The sequence below is a fragment of the Aphelocoma coerulescens genome, chromosome 12 (genome assembly GCF_041296385.1).
Source record: "Aphelocoma coerulescens isolate FSJ_1873_10779 chromosome 12, UR_Acoe_1.0, whole genome shotgun sequence".
Taxonomy (NCBI): Eukaryota; Metazoa; Chordata; class Aves; order Passeriformes; family Corvidae; genus Aphelocoma; species Aphelocoma coerulescens.
Genome location: NC_091026.1, coordinates 13,956,583 through 13,975,265, shown reverse-complemented (window position 1 = coordinate 13,975,265; position 18,683 = coordinate 13,956,583). Strand labels below are relative to the sequence as shown.

At 41.0% G+C, this 18,683-nt stretch overlaps 1 protein-coding gene across 3 annotated transcripts in view; it reads right to left on the bottom strand.

The window, feature by feature from the left end:
* PTPRG (protein tyrosine phosphatase receptor type G) overlaps positions 1-18,683 on the bottom strand; it is a 402,469-nt gene that overhangs the window by 168,852 nt on the left and 214,934 nt on the right. For all 3 annotated transcript variants that reach the window (XM_069028207.1, XM_069028208.1, XM_069028209.1), the window contains one exon: positions 14,351-14,499. In XM_069028207.1, coding sequence (XP_068884308.1) covers positions 14,351-14,499 — 149 coding nt within the window. The remainder of the gene's footprint in view (positions 1-14,350; positions 14,500-18,683) is intronic.

Here is an 18,683-nt window from a genome sequence, read left to right as displayed (position 1 = left end):
GATATTAGTCCCAACTTCTTGAAAGGGATACGATATTTCTGTTTGAAGTGCACTTGAAGTACTTTAAATTGACATACTGAAACCTCTTCAACATCATTAACCTGGATTGAAAATAATCAATAAATAATCATTTTGCATGTAAGTAGGAAAGACAAATGTCTGATACATCAATTGTGAAACCCCTTCCGTACTAACGGTTGCCATAACCTAGGGGATCGATTCCATTACGGATATTTACACAGTGACCTATTAGGAATACACGGAAGTATCATTTTTACATTGATTATCCATCCTTAAAACAGATAGTAATGTGTACTTAAATGCATGGATTGCAAAAATAATTTTTAACCTTTGTACATTCTCTTTGTTGAAGAGGAAATCATTTGAGCATCGTGGTATGAAGGACACAAATTCAATTTATATCTTAAGAAGAGAAGACAACTATGAATGCACATAAGAAAAAAAGTATCAGATTTGTAACAGTTACCTAGATCACAAATGTTTTTTATCTGAACCCAAGCAAACTAAACAGACATTGCTGGAGAACCATAAAATAAATCTATATCGAACTTTCACAAATTCTATCGCCTTTTGAAAATGCCTGAAGCAAAGTTCCCCTTCTGAATAGCTCCAGGATAAACCAACATAAACCCTAATCTGGATGCCTGATGCTGGAGGTAGAACATTTTAATTTGACAAACCTGTCCTGTGTCAAGTGTCCACAGCAAGTAGCAGAACTAATTGAGAGGCAAGTGCAAGTCCAGCCATGAGCTCACAAACAGCCCAAAGGTTACACCTGAGGAAGATCCCCTCCAGCCACTGCTGTCTGCACCCCAGGGCACGGCACCTGCCTGCCCTTCTGGCTTGGGGCAGGGCCACCGTGCCACCAAGGAAAGGAATAACCTCCTCTTTGTGCTCCAAAGGAGAAAAAGTCCATAGGTTACCAGGCTAGCTGGGAATGAGCAGATAGAAATGGGAGCAAGGTTATTATCAAGGCTCCAAGCGAGTCAAAGGCTGCTGCAAAGCTGACACCCTCTGTCTAGGGAAGGCAATGGTGGTGAAATGCTGTAGCCACATTGAGAGGACAAACACTTGTGGCTGATGATGGTCACTGCTATCTGGAGAAAGTGGAGAGAGCAGCTTGTTTGTAAAAGCGAGGTCTGGTCATCTTCTGCCAAAGAGGAGAAATGGCTTCTTTTATTTGGCTCTATGTAGGGCTCTTGCCAGAAAAGAAAGGGAAAAATAAACTATGGTCTTCTAGTACATTTAAAACAAGCTGTCACTAAGTTAACCAAGGCCCAAAAAAGGCACGTAGTACCTGCTCTTAGCAAATTCACTTACTGATTATCAAATCAATTTAGCAATTCACCGAAGTGCCTGTCATCTCTCAAAGCTGTCACCACACCTGTCAACAAAACCAGGGACCAACTCCTCTCTTAAGGACACAATGTGTCAAATTAAAGGTCCTATTCAAATCACAGCTTCCTGCCAGTTCTGATCTCCTCCTCCATCTTTCATGCCATAATCTTTTTAAAATGACCAAAACCCACCGGTTTTGAAAATGCTGAATTTTCCACCTGCCAGCAAGGCCGGTGGTGGCACAGCAGGGACAGCAACAGCCCTGCAGTGAAGCGCTTCTCAATAACAAGAGACAAAGGTACAATAATTCCTCCCAGGAACTCAGAGGGCAGCCACTGATCTTTACAGTCTTTATCACAAAAATGATTTTTTGGTAATGTTGTTAGATATAAATAGGTCTTTTTCAACATGAGCTTCTCCCTTGCTAGAGACAGCACATACATGTGGTGCAGTTAGGGAAGTAATATTGTCCTGTTGAATGTCTTCTGTCCTTCACAGCAGATAGCATCAAAAATAAATTTTCCAGTCCATTTTAATTCATCCAACACACATGCAGTTCAGGAATCTGGTGAGTATACTCAAGAGGAACAGACCTAAATCTCTTGCCATACTTATCTGCAGGTTACTTACTTGCATGGGCATTATTTCAGCCATGCACACACTACTTCTGGGTCCTGGGATGTGTATCACAATCCCACAAATAGTTCCCCACAATGTGAAGAGATGTGGACCAGCAGGAAACATTAACAGAAAAAAGCAGCATCATGTTTAACCCAGCAATAATTTGGCATTATTAGAGCCTGGGCACAATCTCAATCTACAAAATCAAAATCTCAGTTGTGCCCAGCTCCTGCTCCTCCCCTCTCCATGAGGTCAGCAGAGCCAGCATCAGGGAAGCTCTAAACTCGAAATAACTCTTGCACAAAACTCCCTGCAATTGTGAGCACTGCAAACTCTTGAACCTGTTCAGTATGAGGCCCCATTTTAATCTTCTGAGCATCCTTTCTTTTTAAAGCATAAGCAGATTAAGCTCACTAGGAATCTTTCTTCAGCAATCACCACAGACGCATTAAAATACAGCAAATGAAGAAGGTCCGATAAGGCTGTAATGAATGCATTATCTCAAATCCCAGATTGCTATAACTTTAGAGAAGAAATGAACCTAAGAACAGACTTTAAATACTGTTTCAAGGATAAAGTATTGATGTATTGATCTTATGAGTGCCATTATCTGATGGCTATCTCTGGGTGTCAGGTGAATCCATTCACTGCTAGAAAGACACACCAGGTTGTCAAGGCCTGACAATTATCATTACTAATTATTTCTCTCCTACTACCTCTTTTCAGTTCCAGCTTCTGACTTGGTAGTGTTACCAGAATGTTTTCCACTGCTACCTTACTTAAGTATGATAGGAAAACATCTGAACTAACTCTTCTAATAGTGCAGCAATATTATGTCAGGGATCATGCATAGCAAGCGTTAAGCAAACCAAAATGGTTTGCTAGGAAGCTTTCTTTGAAACAAGAGCATGCTCTACAGAAAATATTAATTTCCTCTGACATGGTCTCATGTTCAAACTCCTCAGAGTTGAGAGCTGCATCTGAGCTTTCATATGGTTCATGCATATTTCATATTTATTTTCTTTAAAATGGACACAGCCATTTGAGCTGCAAGAATCCAGAAACGGATCTTTTCAGTTTCTTGAAATACCACCTTGTAATGCTGTAATCCTGCACCCTGGAAATACAGCAATTCCCTTCCAGGGAACACACAGCTCAATACACATTCACAATGCTACAAAAGGAATAGAACAGGAACATTTTAGCAGAAGCAACATAAGGGATATGAATTTTCAGACTTGACCAACTTGGGTCTTGGTCTTGCTATTGCTAAACTGTCTGATAAATCACCATATGGTTCAGTGGGAGGGCTACCAGGCTTTCAGAAATGGTATTCCAGCAACAACAGCCTGTAGCTTCCAGCCTCACTGAGTAAAGAGCTCATGGCTTTAACATTAGTGACTGATATGTTTGAAGGTCTCTACTTCAGGTATTTGCATTTTTCCTAGTTAAACAGGGAACAAGGGGAATATTAGATGAGGTTGAAGAGAAAGACCTGACTACGGATTTCAGGATGGGCGACTCAATTTATGTTCAGGAAATACTGGGTTTTACTTTTACTCACTTGAAATTTCATCTTTTGAACGTAGCTCATTAAGTGAGTGCTCACATTCCTGCCTCCCAAACAGAACAAGAGCTCTCAAGCAAAGAATTTCAAATGAATCTTTTTCAAAATTGCCCTCTAATTGCCTATCTCCTATTTTGAACTGGATGTAATGACAATTCTTAAGACATATTATTGTCCTGTCTAGAACATGCCACCTCAAGACCAAATGTGTCACTCAACTCTCAGCAAGCCACCCTCTCCCTCAAGAGCACTAACCTTCCCTAGGATTATAGAGACCACAGAGAAAGGAGCACAGAATTCCCCCCTCAACCAAAGTTGATGAGAAATTAAGAAAAAGAGGCTTTCCTCTTCTTTTCAAATGAATTTTGTAATTTTGACTACTCATCTGAGGGTAGTTTTGCATTTTAAAAAGTTAAACCTGCTACTCTTTGAAAACCCCTTGAGCACTGCATGCAGGTATTGAGTATTGAATTTGTTATCTTATTTGTAGGCATTACCACCCTGAAAGAATGGAAGGGCTTTATGTAGGTATAAAAATCAACTAAAATCACCCTTACAGCAATCTGGTTAAGGTACAGAGCAAACAAAAGCACCATTGCAGTTCTGAACTTCAAAACACAGAATGTAGTAAAAACATATATAAGGGCAAAAGTGACAAAATTGAAGAAATTTCATCCATTTATGGCATGATCAAATCCCTAAGATCTCTCTCTATCATAACAAATGTGTGATAGATGTTGTACTAATGCATGCTTTAAATTCTCAAGTAAGTTTGCTTCTCCACCCTACATTTCGTGTCCAAGAGCGTGTAAAAAGTCAAATTTGCCCCCAGTCCCAGAGAAGAATGATTCATCCCTAATTTATTAGGGAAACACTCTCAATCCTCCTTTCCTGGACACAGTCACCTCTGGAGAAACTAATGCTCTTTTGGCAGACCAGGTGCCATTTTCTGTGCTTGAATAAACCATTAAAAAACTGTTAGCCCATTGTAGGGGGAAAAGCTCTTTCCCACCTGGTAACAGTATTTCTAGCTCTGGTGGGAAGCCTAAATTTGTATTTCTTACACATGTGTAGATCAGAGCTATGTTTTATAAAAAAACTCTACTGAATGGTCAATGGCCAACAATAGCCAAGTGTCTTTGTGGGATATGCTAAAAAAGGCAGTGAACACTGAAGGCAGCTGCAGGCATTTCCTGGAAATACCAGCCCACTTTGCCTCCTCTCTGAAGCCAGAGGATAAAGGAAAGCCCCTTCTATGGACAGCCAGCCTAGATGGGACAGTGATAGAAAAGGGCACTATTGGCCTTTTGTGGAATGTGCTGAAAAGCCCAACTATTTAGGGAATAAAGAATTTTTCTTATTAAGCCATGTAGAGAAACAGGAAGCAAGAGGACACATATTCAGGGATACAACTATTTTTGCCAAATTGTTTTTTCTTTACAGAAAGACAGGAGTCTCAAAGCATAAGCAAACACACACATTTTTTTCTTGTTTCCAACAACTTGATTTCTATTTCATTTCTACCAGACAGTAAACTCTAGCTGTGTTTTAGATCCTTTTTCAACTTTAGTTAACCTTCCCATCTTGTCTGGAAATACAATGCCTTTGAACTGGGGAAATAACAAGGACTGTGCTCATATTGCTGCCTGATCTCTAACACCATGTAATACTTTATCATAGAAAAAACTATAGCAATTAATCCCTGCAAACCCTGCAGTTACAGCAGCAGCACTGCTGTATCCCAGAGCAGGAATTCCTCTGGGGCAAGTGCTGCACAAACCCAGCAAAGAGATAGTCTTTGTCCCAAAGAGCTTTTAGATTCAATATAAGAAACTGCAAAGGGATTCAGGTAGAAGGGTAAGAAGGTAAATATGTTACTACTGATCAGCATAGTCCACAGTGAATATATTTCACAGCCTTGTTCCCCCTTAGAATTAAAAAGTCTTCTGGTGACCTGCATTGGAAAATCAGTTCTAATGAAAACCTTTTTTGGATACACAAATAACCAGACAAGAAGATGCGTCTTCCTTTCTGGTTTACACAAGCTTTTGATCATCATCCCTTACAATGCAGTTCTTTAACATGTGATAAAAAAAAAAAAAGTGTCTGAATAAATGTATTGAATTTTCTCACAGCAAAAAACACGTCTGACATAGCATATTCTCTTGGCACAAAATTATAGCAACCATTTAGAATTCTTCAGGGAAAAAAAAACCAAACAAAATCCAAAATAAGTAAAATACAATCAGTAAAGTACCAGTATAATAGATAATTTTGATAATTTTCCTGCTTGCTGCCTTAAATCATGATTAACCTTAGTGAAATCTATTCTGATTGTTTGAATCCCAGTGAAATGCCTTCCATGGGAAATACTGACTGACAGCTACTCACCAGCCCATTAACCACATTAAGGTTTTGATCTTTTTGTGTGCCAAGGAAACATTATTGCTTCGTAACATATTTGTGCAACATTTCTTTTATCCCTCGTGCACCTAAATATTATCTCTGTTTGTTACTTCCAGAGGGTCTATTGGGATAATCATGAAGGATCACACATCTCCAGCAGAAGACATCCCAAAGACTGCTGGATTTGCCCAACAGAAAGGGGCTGTGCTGAGCACTTATCAAGCTTCACATGTTTCTAACCAACATGCCAGGACCCTCGTGTGGAGCCAGCCTGGCACAGCATGGGGTGTGCACCCGTACTAGTGCTTAGAGCCCACAGCCCAGACACACTTGAGGGACCTGCAGCTCCCCTCCCTGCAAGCCTCATGTGCTTCATGGCTGTGCACTGGAACCTGAAAAAATTGCCTTCGGGCATTAAGTCCCCAAACTTCAAAACCTATGAGCAATTCTTGAAAACTTGATCCCTGTTTAAGACTGAAATGGCCATTTCTACTGAGAGCAATCAAACAGCCCTTTAATAGTTGCAGGAACAAGTTTCTTTTGCAGCATTGCTGAAGCCCCCTTTTCTAGCCACACTAAGTGATGCAGTGCTTCTGTCCAAGATGTGTTTGATGCTGAGGTTCAGCTGACTCCTCACCTCATCTCTAACCCAGGTTAGAAAGCCTCAGTGGATAGCTTCCCTACCTGCACTCACCTCTCACCATCACTGCTGGGGAAAGGAAGCTGACATGAATGTGTTAGAGAACAGTTCACGCTAAACATCCTTTCAAGTCCATCAAAGTCCTGGCCTGTTCCTTACAGCCAGGACCAAATGAAGTCACCTCCTCATAAAGAACCACCTTCCCCTTGCAGGAGACTGCTAGACACTCTCACATGGCAGCTACCTAACATGTTGAAGCAGCAGAAATAGCTATCACCTGTTGTCCTCTTCCTTCTCCTGCTATAATCAAGTAACTTTTCCAGGAGAACAGAATTTAGTAAGCTCCCCTACATATTTCCCCCCCTTTTTTATTACACTGAGTGCCCAGAGCAAATGCCAGTAAATCCAGTTGCTGAAGTACCCAGGGAGCTCAGCATGCAGAGCTCACCTTTACAGCTGCGAGAGACAGTCCCGTTTTTCCAACTCAGACAATCCTACATTTCAAGTAACAATCCTATTGAATCTGCTACCTTTTATTAAAGTAGCTCTTACAACTCTGTCAAATTCTCCAACCTTTGTATTGATTTTTTCTCCTATTCAAAATAACTCTCCTTTACAACGAGCTGGCTGTCAGCCTCTTATCTCTTATTTTCACCCCATCTGATCCTCCTTCTCCTTTGTCAGTCTTTCCAGATTCCAATTCATCATGTAGAAAATCAGGGACTTACATTAAGAAGAATGTACAACTCTTAGCTCATCATTAACATACTGTAATTGCAGTGTAGTGCTACTGCCTCTGACCTTTTCTACAAGTCAGTCAAAATCCTTTGGGGAAAGCAGGACATTCCCAGCCACCATGAAAAGAGTTATCTCTGATTCATGCTACTGGAGAGTTATTTCAAAATAAAACTCTGGAAGCATTGTGACATTTGTAATTCACTCTAGAAATACTGAGGCCTGGTAGACGGCAGGAAGATGCAGCCATAAGACCAAACTGCTCTTCCATTCCTAAATTTTGCCTGAGTCTCTACACGTACAGTCCCAGGATACACTAACCACTCCACTGAACATATTTAATTTCAGACCATCCTCTCCTGTTTCTTCTTAATTATCATGGGACATTCACAGAAAAGATCAGCCAGATGGAGACTAAATATTTCACTACTACAAGATGGAGCATTCTGCACTAAAATGGAACCTTGATTACAATAAAGTCATTAATTAAAGTCTCAACTGATTCTCCTGTCAGTATATGGGAGACACTAAAGACGACTGAGAGGAGGCAGTGTACCAGCTACACTAAGGAAAATAAAACAGTAAACCAGACAGTGATAAGATGGTGTTTAATTTTAACTACTCACAGTGAAACAAGATGGAAACTCAGCCATGTGTTCAATATATCCATCCATTTTATGCTTTTAAAATTATGATACACTGCTTTCCTGACAATGAGAAACTTGAACAAGATTTAAAAGCAATGAAGAGCAAAAAGGAGTAAAGCCTAGAGACTCCTGGAATGAAATCTTACTTTACTGGAGATAAGATGGAGATGTAGATTGGGCTTTTTAGATAAGACAGAAATGCAAATGTGGCTTTTTAGCATATTGTATGTTTATTTTATGGCTGTCTGGACTCTTGAAGACTGTGGGGAAAGGAGAGAGAGAAGACTGTAAGAAAACAAAAAAACCACCCATGCTAAGTGTAATTTTTAAGAAAAAGAAATTAAATGTGAAAATCTCCAAGCCTTTTCCTTGTCTGCATGATTAAGTCAGGGCTGCTGTAAGAAATGCAGATGGAATATGCCAAGCATGCTAAATTCCCTGGGCACTCTGCAGCACAGACAGTAGGAGTACGAAGCCAAATCCTCACTCAGAGTTTCACCAGCACATCTCCCATCAAAATCACTGGGAGCTCCAAGTATCCCTTTAAAAGTGTGGATTTGGTCCTTGGAGAGAATATTACACTAAAATTATTTCAGACAGTCATAGTCTCTCACTGTGATATATTCCCAATGGTCCTCTTTAGGTCCCTCTATCATTTTTTGACTTCTACTTTGCTACATCCTACCAGATGGAGGTATGGAAATTTGAAGAGCAACGAGTAAACAAAACAGAAGGAAATAAACCCAACACTGGCTCCCTGTTTCACAATTAATCTTTACTTGTGCTTGAAATCAGCATGAGAGATCTTTGCAAAATTACAATTCCCAGATATGCTGGATGCCAGAAATAATGAACCCAGCTGAAATACAGGGTGTTAGTTCTCTCCTGTATACCAAGAGAACATGCTGTGATATGTTCATCATTTAATGCCATAAAGTGTGTGCAAATCTAAATAGACTCCCAACTGCACGAAGATTAAAACTACAAAACAGAAATGGTCCCATTTCTTAACATTATGAAGTAAATACTCCCTGCCATTCACAAGCGGACAGAAGGCTGGATGTATACTGTAGGTGATTCCAGGTGTGATAGAAAGCCTTAATATTCAGGATAAAACAAAAAAAAACCCTAGTAAACTGAGAAACTAGTCTCAGTTTATTCCCTGTAGTAAAGATTTTTGTGCACTGAATCCCACTCATTTCTTCTACATTTATGACACTGATTTTCATCTGCCTGTGATAAACCCTCAGAATTTAAGTAATATAATGACAGGTAGGACAGCACACAGTGATAAACTTTGGCAGGGCTATCTGAGCATTCAAATTAGAGCAACTAATTGTAGATCTAGACCACATAGATGTCAGTATGCAGATTCAAAAAGAAAAGGAAGAAAATCAAAGAAGTAGCAAGAACAAAGACACCATTAGAACCTGGAAAGTCTTCTAAGAAACACACTTAAAGAGCAGTAAGAGTTGTTAATGCAAATGATTGTTTTGTAATAATTAATAAAGTGAACACATAAACATAATGTAAAAGCTTGTTAATTGACATAAGAGCATATCAGCTCTTCATTTTCTGCTGGGATGGTTTGTTGTGAGGTTTTGTCAGTTTGGTGTTTCTTTTTTGTTTTGGTTTGTTTTTTTTAATGGAAAAGAACTTGAGATTTCCAAAAACATGCATGTTGGTACTTGTGGGTATGAAATCACATTGCTCTTTCAGATGCAATTTAGCCTAAACAGTGCAAGTTTGTTCATGTAAGAGTAAAAGGATGAAGTCTCCATGGCATACTGCAGTATGGTCCTTGGAATAAGATTCTCATTTACTAAATAAATTACTTTATAGTACTGTATAATAGTGTTCACATTATAACTGACAATTAGCACCATTAAAGGGAATGCTCATAAACAGCCAAAGCTCACATCAAATTAACACAGCCATGATTAAAATCACTCTTCTGATTTCTGCTCTTCACAGAAATAAGCAGCATTTTGCATAAAAATTACTACAAGGCAGCTAAGAAAAAATTAAAATAATAACCTCACTGTTATTCTGGAATGGTGGTACCTCACTCCAGCAGCACACAGAGCACTGCCATGTCAGCTCCTCACTTGCTATGAAATATTAAGCATTGGGTTTCCTTCGGAGCAGCCAGCTAGCACACTGAGCCCTGCCTGCTGCTGGGAACCAGTTTCGGTGGCACAGGAGATTAAAGTGCTTCAATTAATCCTCTTGGCTCTAATGAGGGGAACTCGGGTTCTCTCCTGGCCTGAGGGAAGCTCATCTTCTTTATTTTAATTTTGTCACTTTTCCATTTAAGTGGTTTCTAGTGTTTGCATGTCCACTTAAATTGCTGCAGCTTCAGAAAGAAAAAGAAAAACCTGAGGAATTACAGTGGAGAAGAATAATAACAAAATACAAAGGAGTCAGCAACTCATTAAAATTTAGAAAATGCAACATTAAAAACTTTTCTTAACTTAAAAAAAAAAAAGAAAAAAGAGAGCCTTTTTCTAAACTGGCACAGAGCCCATGTCCTCATTAGGATTCACACTCCACTCACACAGCACTACACTAATGGTATCACTTTAATCTTCAGCATCACAGCACTACTTCCTGGCCTCACTCAGATATTGCTTGTAAAGTGGCAAGAAAGAGGGGAAGAAGAAGCTTCTAGTGAATGCTGACCAGGCCTGGTATCAAGCTGGATGTATGTGGAAGTTTGAAGCACATGGACATCTCTGTTCATGAATGCTGCTTCAGAGGCAGCTGAGCTCATAATGGCTTCATAAAGATCAAGTATCACTAAGGAAAATCTAATCAATAAATAAGCAATCAAGACCACATAATTAAAGAATACCATTACATGTGCCATAGTTTAAAAAGGAATCACAATATGCTACATAAAAGTACTGCAAGATAATACGCCTTTGATCCAACATCCCTTTAAAGCAGGAAACAAAAGGATATTCTCATATATCTTACCAACTAATTTAACATATAAATCAAAAAAAAATATGATCCAGATGGGCTTCAATGAAGGAAACCAATTAACATAGACAGCCTTACCATCTGACACTTTAGTTGTAATAATAAAAACCAAACAACATGGTCAAACAATAATGCTCTGTATTATATCTGACATTTCTAATTAGTTTCTGTATCCTCTTCAAGAAAAACAGACTACCAGCAAGCACTTTGTTTCCCAGAGGAAAAAACTTCTAAACTTAATGTGCACATACCTCATTCTATGGATGAAAGCTGATCTGTCTGTGTTCCCTTGGGATGTGCTTTGGAACTAATGGGTTTTGCATAGTCCACATCTGGTTGCAAAATTAGACTTAGAAAACATTTCCTTTCAGCTGCATTTCCATTGTAACTGCTGCAGACCTGGAATGCCAATACCTACACACTCCTGTAAGCTTCTCCTGTGTCCACGGGCTCAGAATAATCAGAATTATTTAGGCTTTGCTTTCTGTAGGATAGAATTTTGGTTTATCCTTTCTACACCCTCCCTAGAAATGCTACTTCTCAAATGAAGTGGAGTGTTTTTGGCACAGACCTCCCAGCATCAGGCAGTTGGGGTTGCATCAGACAGTTGCAAGCTGCACTACAATTAGCATTACAAATTAAAAACCCCACTGAGAATACACATGGAGTTACTGTTTGAGAAGTCTAATCCCAACTATTTAGACTGGTTTTTGGATCTATCAATATTATCACCTTAGACCTATTGGACCCTCCAAAATCCACCCATAGATATCCTTTGCAGCGCATGATTGAAAGTCAGAATTCTTGTGTAGGAGATAGATACCATCACAATAGGGAAAGGCTTGATTTGGAAACTGTTCTTTCTTTACAAGAAAAAAGTAAAGGAATGGTTGTGGGAATTCTGCTAATGTCATTCTACCATGGAAGGCCAGAGGTCCATGTCATTGCAACAAACACAAATCACTTGGAAATTATTAGGATTAGCACTAAACCTATCTGATCCAGCAATTTATTTTGCTCAGCATTCATAAACAAGCAACATAAATTCCTAAAGGTGGTCAAGGCAGTCCCCCCACAATTTTCAAGTTTATATTCTAAACAACTGAAATGAAGAATATTTAAACCACAGGAAAATGATTTCTTATGAACTTGCTTATTTCCAAAGTACAAGAGCTTCTATCTTGGGGTGACTTTATGATGTGTATCCCATATCGCTGCCCTATGCCCAGGAATTAATTTTGTGCCTTTCTATGCCTCTAAACTGAGCCTGAGAGAGGGGAGGAAAAACTGAGCAAAACTTCTTCAAAGCAGTTTGCAGCTTGTTCAAGGTCACACAGAGATAGAGACGGCTCTCTGCATTCAGCTGGGGCAGGAGAGCGAGAGTGGAGGGAAGCACCCGGCTTGCTTTTCTTTCCAGCCAGCTTTTGGCCAGTTTTTCAGCTCCTTTTCCTCTGGAGAGCTGGACTTTTGTTTTCCTGGGACTTTGTTTTTTTCCTTTTCTCTCTGCTGGACGGTTTCAACATCAGAACACATTGGGAGGACTTTCCACCGAGGCCTTGGCCCTGGAGGTGGGCCCACCACCCTGTCCCAGCTCCAAGGAGGGGGGGGAGAGAGACTATGGAAGGACTCTGAAATTTTCCCAGGTTTTCTCTGTACCACGAGAGGTTTCCTTATTTAACATTAGTGTATTTTTCCCCCTGTGTATTTGTTAAATAAATAGTTTTATCTCTTTCACTCTCCTTTGAGGAAAATTCAATTTTTTCCCAGACCTGGTGGGGGAGGACTGATTGTAACCTGCCTTTTATCAGAGGATATGTGTCTAAATTTGGCCAAACTGGCACAGCTTCCATTCATCAAGCCACCATCAAACAGTCTTGGGATCGTAAGAAAGGGTTTCTGAAGGGGAAATACTATTTTTGAGGCAAACAAGAAGGCACATGCTTTTTCACCCCCTCCACTCCCCAGAATTTCAGAGGAGGAGTTGACTGGCTCTGTACACTTCCTGAGTGTACCTTCCTGAGGTTTACAAATACCAGTATTGCCAACTGAGACAGACAGGGCAGCATGACAATATTTGGGCCTTTGCTCCATCTGCTGAGGGGTGGCCCCTTGTGAGAAATCACAGCTACATCAAGAAGATGATAATGGAAAAGCTCATTAAAAAAAGACAAAAATAAAATCTCTGCCTCTCAGAAAATCCAACATACAGGTACACAATTTGGAGACCAAAATCAGGTTCTAATTCTTGTGTGATGAGGCACTTTGAGCAGGCAGGTGAGAACTGGAAGTTTTGATAATGCACCAGAGTCTATTACAACCTCCCTTTGAGGTTTGGAAGCATATTCCCACCTCCTGATAAACGTACCTTGGCTAAAGCCACATGTGATGAATTATGGCAAGCTGGAGGATAAATCAAGTCCCAAGACCACCATTTCTGCTCACCCATGAGCTTTCTGAGAAAGCAAGAGCAGCTGCCTGCAACCTGCTCAGGAACCACTACTTGGGAACTGCATATCTTGCTTACTCACAGGCAAAGGTAATCCCAGATAACATCTTGTTTATCTCACCATGCAAAACCTTGACTATCGAGTGAAAAGTATCAACAAACTCTGTTGACACAGAAAACACTGCAGTGAGGACAGAGCGACCTGGGGCTATCGGTCACAAGCCAAGATCCGACCACACCTGGCTGCCTGACAGCACTGGCACTCTCAGGGCTCATCACTGCACTCAGCTGCACACAGGTGCCTGCTCTGGCTCTGAACATGGCTGTGTTCCCAGGGCACTGTGTGCGAGGCTGTACCTCGCTCCCGGGATAGCTGGGCCACTGTCGGCAGGGGCTGGCTCGGGCCCAGCTGGCTCCAGCACATACAAATGCAGAGCTGTTTGCACAGATCTACGGAGAGGTCCTGTTAGTGCCAGGCAAGGGATAGCAGCTGAATCCAGGCAGAGGTCAGGCCTTGTGTGTGCAAGGAAGCAATTCTGATGACAGACAGCAGTCTCAGCACGATGGCTCCCAAACCGCTGCTATTTGTTTGTAAGTGTCATGGGAAAGGAAAGCTTTGGAGGACAATGAGGTCACTTGCTGGATGTATTTGTAAGGAGATCCTCCCACACATGGAAAGCTTATGGGAGAAACGAGAAAAGTGGCTGTTTGCAACTTAACCCATGGGACACGAGAACTGGCAAGGCCAGCAAAGCAGAGCTCGGAGCTGATATTGCAGAAGCACATGAGAGGTGATGGATAAAGTGCTGCGAGGGCCGGAAGGGCCTGCAAACTGCTATGTTCACTGAGAGGAAAATTGCCCTATTTCACAGTGGCCTCCAACTACAGCAATACATTCTGATTTTGTTTTCTCTGAGAACACAAGCACATGTCTTTGCACTCACCTCAACGGGGAACCTCTTGCCGTTGATGCTGTGTTCAGAGCCAGCTGATCCGTTGCTTTGACCCCAGTGAAACTCCACTTTCTCTGCCTTAAATCTGCCTGGTAACCCGGCACCACTGACAAAATAATCGTCCTTCAACAGGATAGCAACTGCACACACAGAACAATGAGAAAGAAACTCTTAGCACAGTTTTTCTGAAACAGTTACAGTTTTTGCTCATTATATCAGAATACTTCTAATGCAAGTAAAATGTTGGGTCATCATTTTCCTCTTTACAGGGGTTGGTTAAAAAAGAGGTCTGCAAGTAATGTTGGCTAATTCTGGAAGTGATTATGAAGTTACACAGACTATAGAAAATCCCAAAGTCCAAATTTCTCAAGGACATTTTGCCCTCCTTGTTGGACTTTGATTAAAATTTAAATGGAAACTACATCAAAACCTGTTTAATGTGGTTCCAGAGAGTAATGGCTGACCATGGTCCCTGCCCTTATAAACCCCTCAAGGTCTGTAGATCACAAATTAAGAAAAGAATGGGTCTCCTGTTTCTTGGACTTCCTCTTTTTTGTTGGTGGGGGACCCCTGTGCCCTGTCCCACCTCTACTGCTGGACATGCTGGGTGTCTTCCTTAGTCTCCCCTGCTCCTCCTCCCTGTAAAACAGGGAGGGTCACAACATTTTTGAGACCCACTCATGAGACATCCTCCATAAGAACTGCGTTTTATTACAGTAACTCTGATATTATTATTACGTGATTCAATGAGGGTCAGAAAGATCCTCTTTGTATTCTCTTTCCACTTCCAAAAGCCTTTGTATTTTATGTAACAGTAAAAGCCATAGGTTCAAACAGAGGGCAGAATTGTGTGGTGGAAGCTGGTACATGTTACAGGGAGGCCTGTGGTCCAACCAAGAACTGATTCCAGCTTTCAAAAAATTCATTTCTGCTACTCTCACTACAAGGTCACCTTCCTTTCCAGCATCTCCTGTTTTTAATACACACCATTCCTAAAAATTACTCCCTACAAAATTCTTTCTTCTCATCCCTCACAAAAACATTGCTTAAAAGCAGTGCTAAAATTTAAATTTTGTTTCTGTAAAAGTCATTGCAGACCAGTGCTTGCTGTGTCTAGAATCCTGTGACTGAAGTTGTGGGGTTAGTTTTGGATTTTTTTTTTTTAATGGAAATAGCAAAACCCATAAGGATTTCTCTGTGTTCTTAAGCCAACTGTGTCATCATAACGGGAACATTAATATAAATCAATTTTATTATGTAAGAAGGAGGATTTTATTCACTGCTGAAAAAACAAACAAAAAAAGCTACATGTGAAATGAAAGTTATTTCTCTGTTGGTGACTCAGTGCAGGTTCTGCTGCAGGCCAGGCTTTGTGCCCTCCCCTGAGGACTGACAGTGAGCTACAGAAGCATCATCTCAGGTGCAATTTTTCCACACAGCTCAATTTTCAACAGTTTGTGGCAAAACCATGTAAATACTAAATTGTCGGAGATGTTCAGATGTTTCTAAACTGCCCCAGCAAAATCATGGGGCTGTTTTCTTCCATGATTTCTGCTTCTTTTGGCACTCCCTTTGCACCCAAGTGCTTTATGTAGGAGGATGGATGGTGCAGAACTGGCTATAGAATACTGACTGTGTCAGCCAGGGTACTGCTGGCAGTCACTGTCTGCTTACACCAAATCTGTGAGACATAAGTGACTGAAAGCACCACTGCTCTCTACCTCCCTTAAAAAGTTTTCCATGAGCTCAGCAGTATTTCAAATGGTGAGAAATCTCATTCAATTAGTTACAAATTCCATAGATGAAATTGTAGGAGATGAGGAATACAGCAAAGCAGATTCACATTGCATCTGTTAAAAATCTCTGTGGTGATTCAGTTGCATCTAATAAATATTTGATAGTTCCCAAATAATTTATGGCTCTGTCAGGGGTCATTTCACTTGTTTTAGATGAATAATTAAAAGGATAATTAGGAGGATGTACAATCTGAAGTATTCATCTAATTGTTCCTTTTACAGTATTTCTTACACTGCTGAGCTGTATGACACGTTCCCATCACCTTCCCAGCTCAGCAGCATGCCCTTACTGCCAGGAGTGTCTCTCCTTTTTCTGTGACCCCTGGTATTCAGGACCGAAATATCCAACCATCACCTTACAGGGCTTTGGGAGCCACTGCTTTAATCCCAGGATTTCTGTAGAGTGCAAGGAATCAACCCCCAAAGCCACTAATTTAAAATACTATATAATTGAGATTACAAACCCAAGCAAAGTGGTGTGCAGGCACCAGGACTACAATTGTGTGATGTCATTTTCAGGTTCAGGGCTGGTGTTGGATGCCCATCACCCCTGTGAGAGCAAGAATAAACCTGGACTCAATGCAGCTCTTCCCCTGCCCTAGCAGAGCGGCTCTGATGGTCAGGACCAGCCAGAGTGATGCACATCACATAGGAAAGATACTTAACAAAAACACATTTCTGGTAGAAATTTTAAGTTTCTCTAAGCAGAAGGAGATTTTAGAAGTTCTTGGTATGAACACAATTAATGCAAGTACAACAGTGAAATGCGTGTATATCCTCCAAGTGATCTCTAGCACTTAATACTATGGCCAACTACTCTAGTGATGAAATTAAACCCATATTAGTGCCTTTGCCAATGTAATTGTGCACAAAAGCATTTCTAGTCAAGACAGAGACTTAAAACGTCCATTTACATTTTCTAAATGAAACACTGTTTTCTGTACGTGGTCTGCCCTTTACCTGATACGGGGTGGGGGACACAAAAAAGAGCAGAACAAATCTAAATAGAATTACCTCTCTAAAAAAAAGAGCCTAAAAAATTACTAGGTCCTACAGCAATAACAGTAACCCAAGCAACATATTCCCTGCCAGTTAATGAGCATTAAGGTTAAGGGCCTTTGGCTTTCCCAGGGACCCCTGTCTCTTTAAACCAGTCATTAATTGCTGAGAAATGCCCTCTATATCCATCACCATTTCTTAAACAGTTATTTAGTTTACTGTCTCTGTAAGTCTGCAATATGAAGGTCTTGTGTGGCCATCTGCTCCAAGACTCTGCTGCCAAAATGCATCACGATTTATGGCACAGCCGACCTCTATCTTCTACCCACAAGCCAAAACATCCTACTTGGTTTGCTGCTCTACCACTTACCACCTTAAAAATTAATGCCAGGCAAGTTTCTTCGAAAGGTCAGAAAACCAAGAAAAGGAATGGGACTTGATAAAACAAGGGAGGAGTCAGGAGCTCAGCAGGAGAAATCAGGGCTGACAGCAAGGCAAAAAGAGTCTTCACGTTACCAGTAAAAGGCCGTAAGTTACCAAGAAAAGTGACAGTTACTGTTGCTCTGAGAAGCAATAACTTGTCAGCAAAAATCCATACCCCAATGGCTGAGGAAATCAAATATAGTAGCAGTGCTAAAATCACCCAGCAGAGAAGACTGAAGGTTCAGCTTTCATTGCCAACTGTGCCAAGACCAGAAAATCTGCTGGCACTTCTCAGTTCAACAGAACAAGGTTCTGGTAATAGTGTGGCCAGCAGGACCTGGGCAGTGACCGTCCCCTTGTACTCGGCACAGGGTTCAGTTTTGGGCCCTTCACTACAAGGACATTGAGAGGCTGGAGTGTGTCCAGAGAAGGGAATGGGAGCTAGGGAAAGGTCTGGAGCACCAGTTTGATGAGGAACCACTGAGGGAGCTGGGCGGGGCTCAGCCTGTGCAAAAGGAGGCTCGGGGGGACCTGCTGGCTCTCTACAATTCCCTGAGAGGAGGTTGTAGCTAGGTGGAGGTCAGTCTCTTCTCCTAGCTAACAAGTGACAGGACAAAAAGAAATGGCCTCCAGTGTTGCCAGGGGAGTTTAGACTGAGTATTAGAAAGAATTTCAAAAGGGTTGCCAATCAGTGGAAGAGGCTGCCCAGGAAAGTGGTGGAGTCATCATCCCTGTAGGTATTTAAGAGATGTGTAGATGTGGCACATGGGGACACAGTTTAGTGGTGGCCTTGGCAGTGCTGGGCTAATGGCTGGAATCAATGTTCTTAAAGGTCTTTTACAACCTAAATGATTCTATGATTCTAAGATGGTTTCCTATTATATGTGCAGCAATGTTACTCTTACATGTATGGGACAGCATTAACACCCTTCTTAGAAGATTAGCACCATAACTTTTTCATGGTCTTTCTAATTACATTTATTACTGATTACCACAAACAGCCTCTCTGACCATAAAGGGCAGGGTGCAAAACACAAGTAGATTAATTAAGCACCAAATTTCCATAGCATTCAACCTTGCCTGAACCTCATGCTGCTACCAAGCAC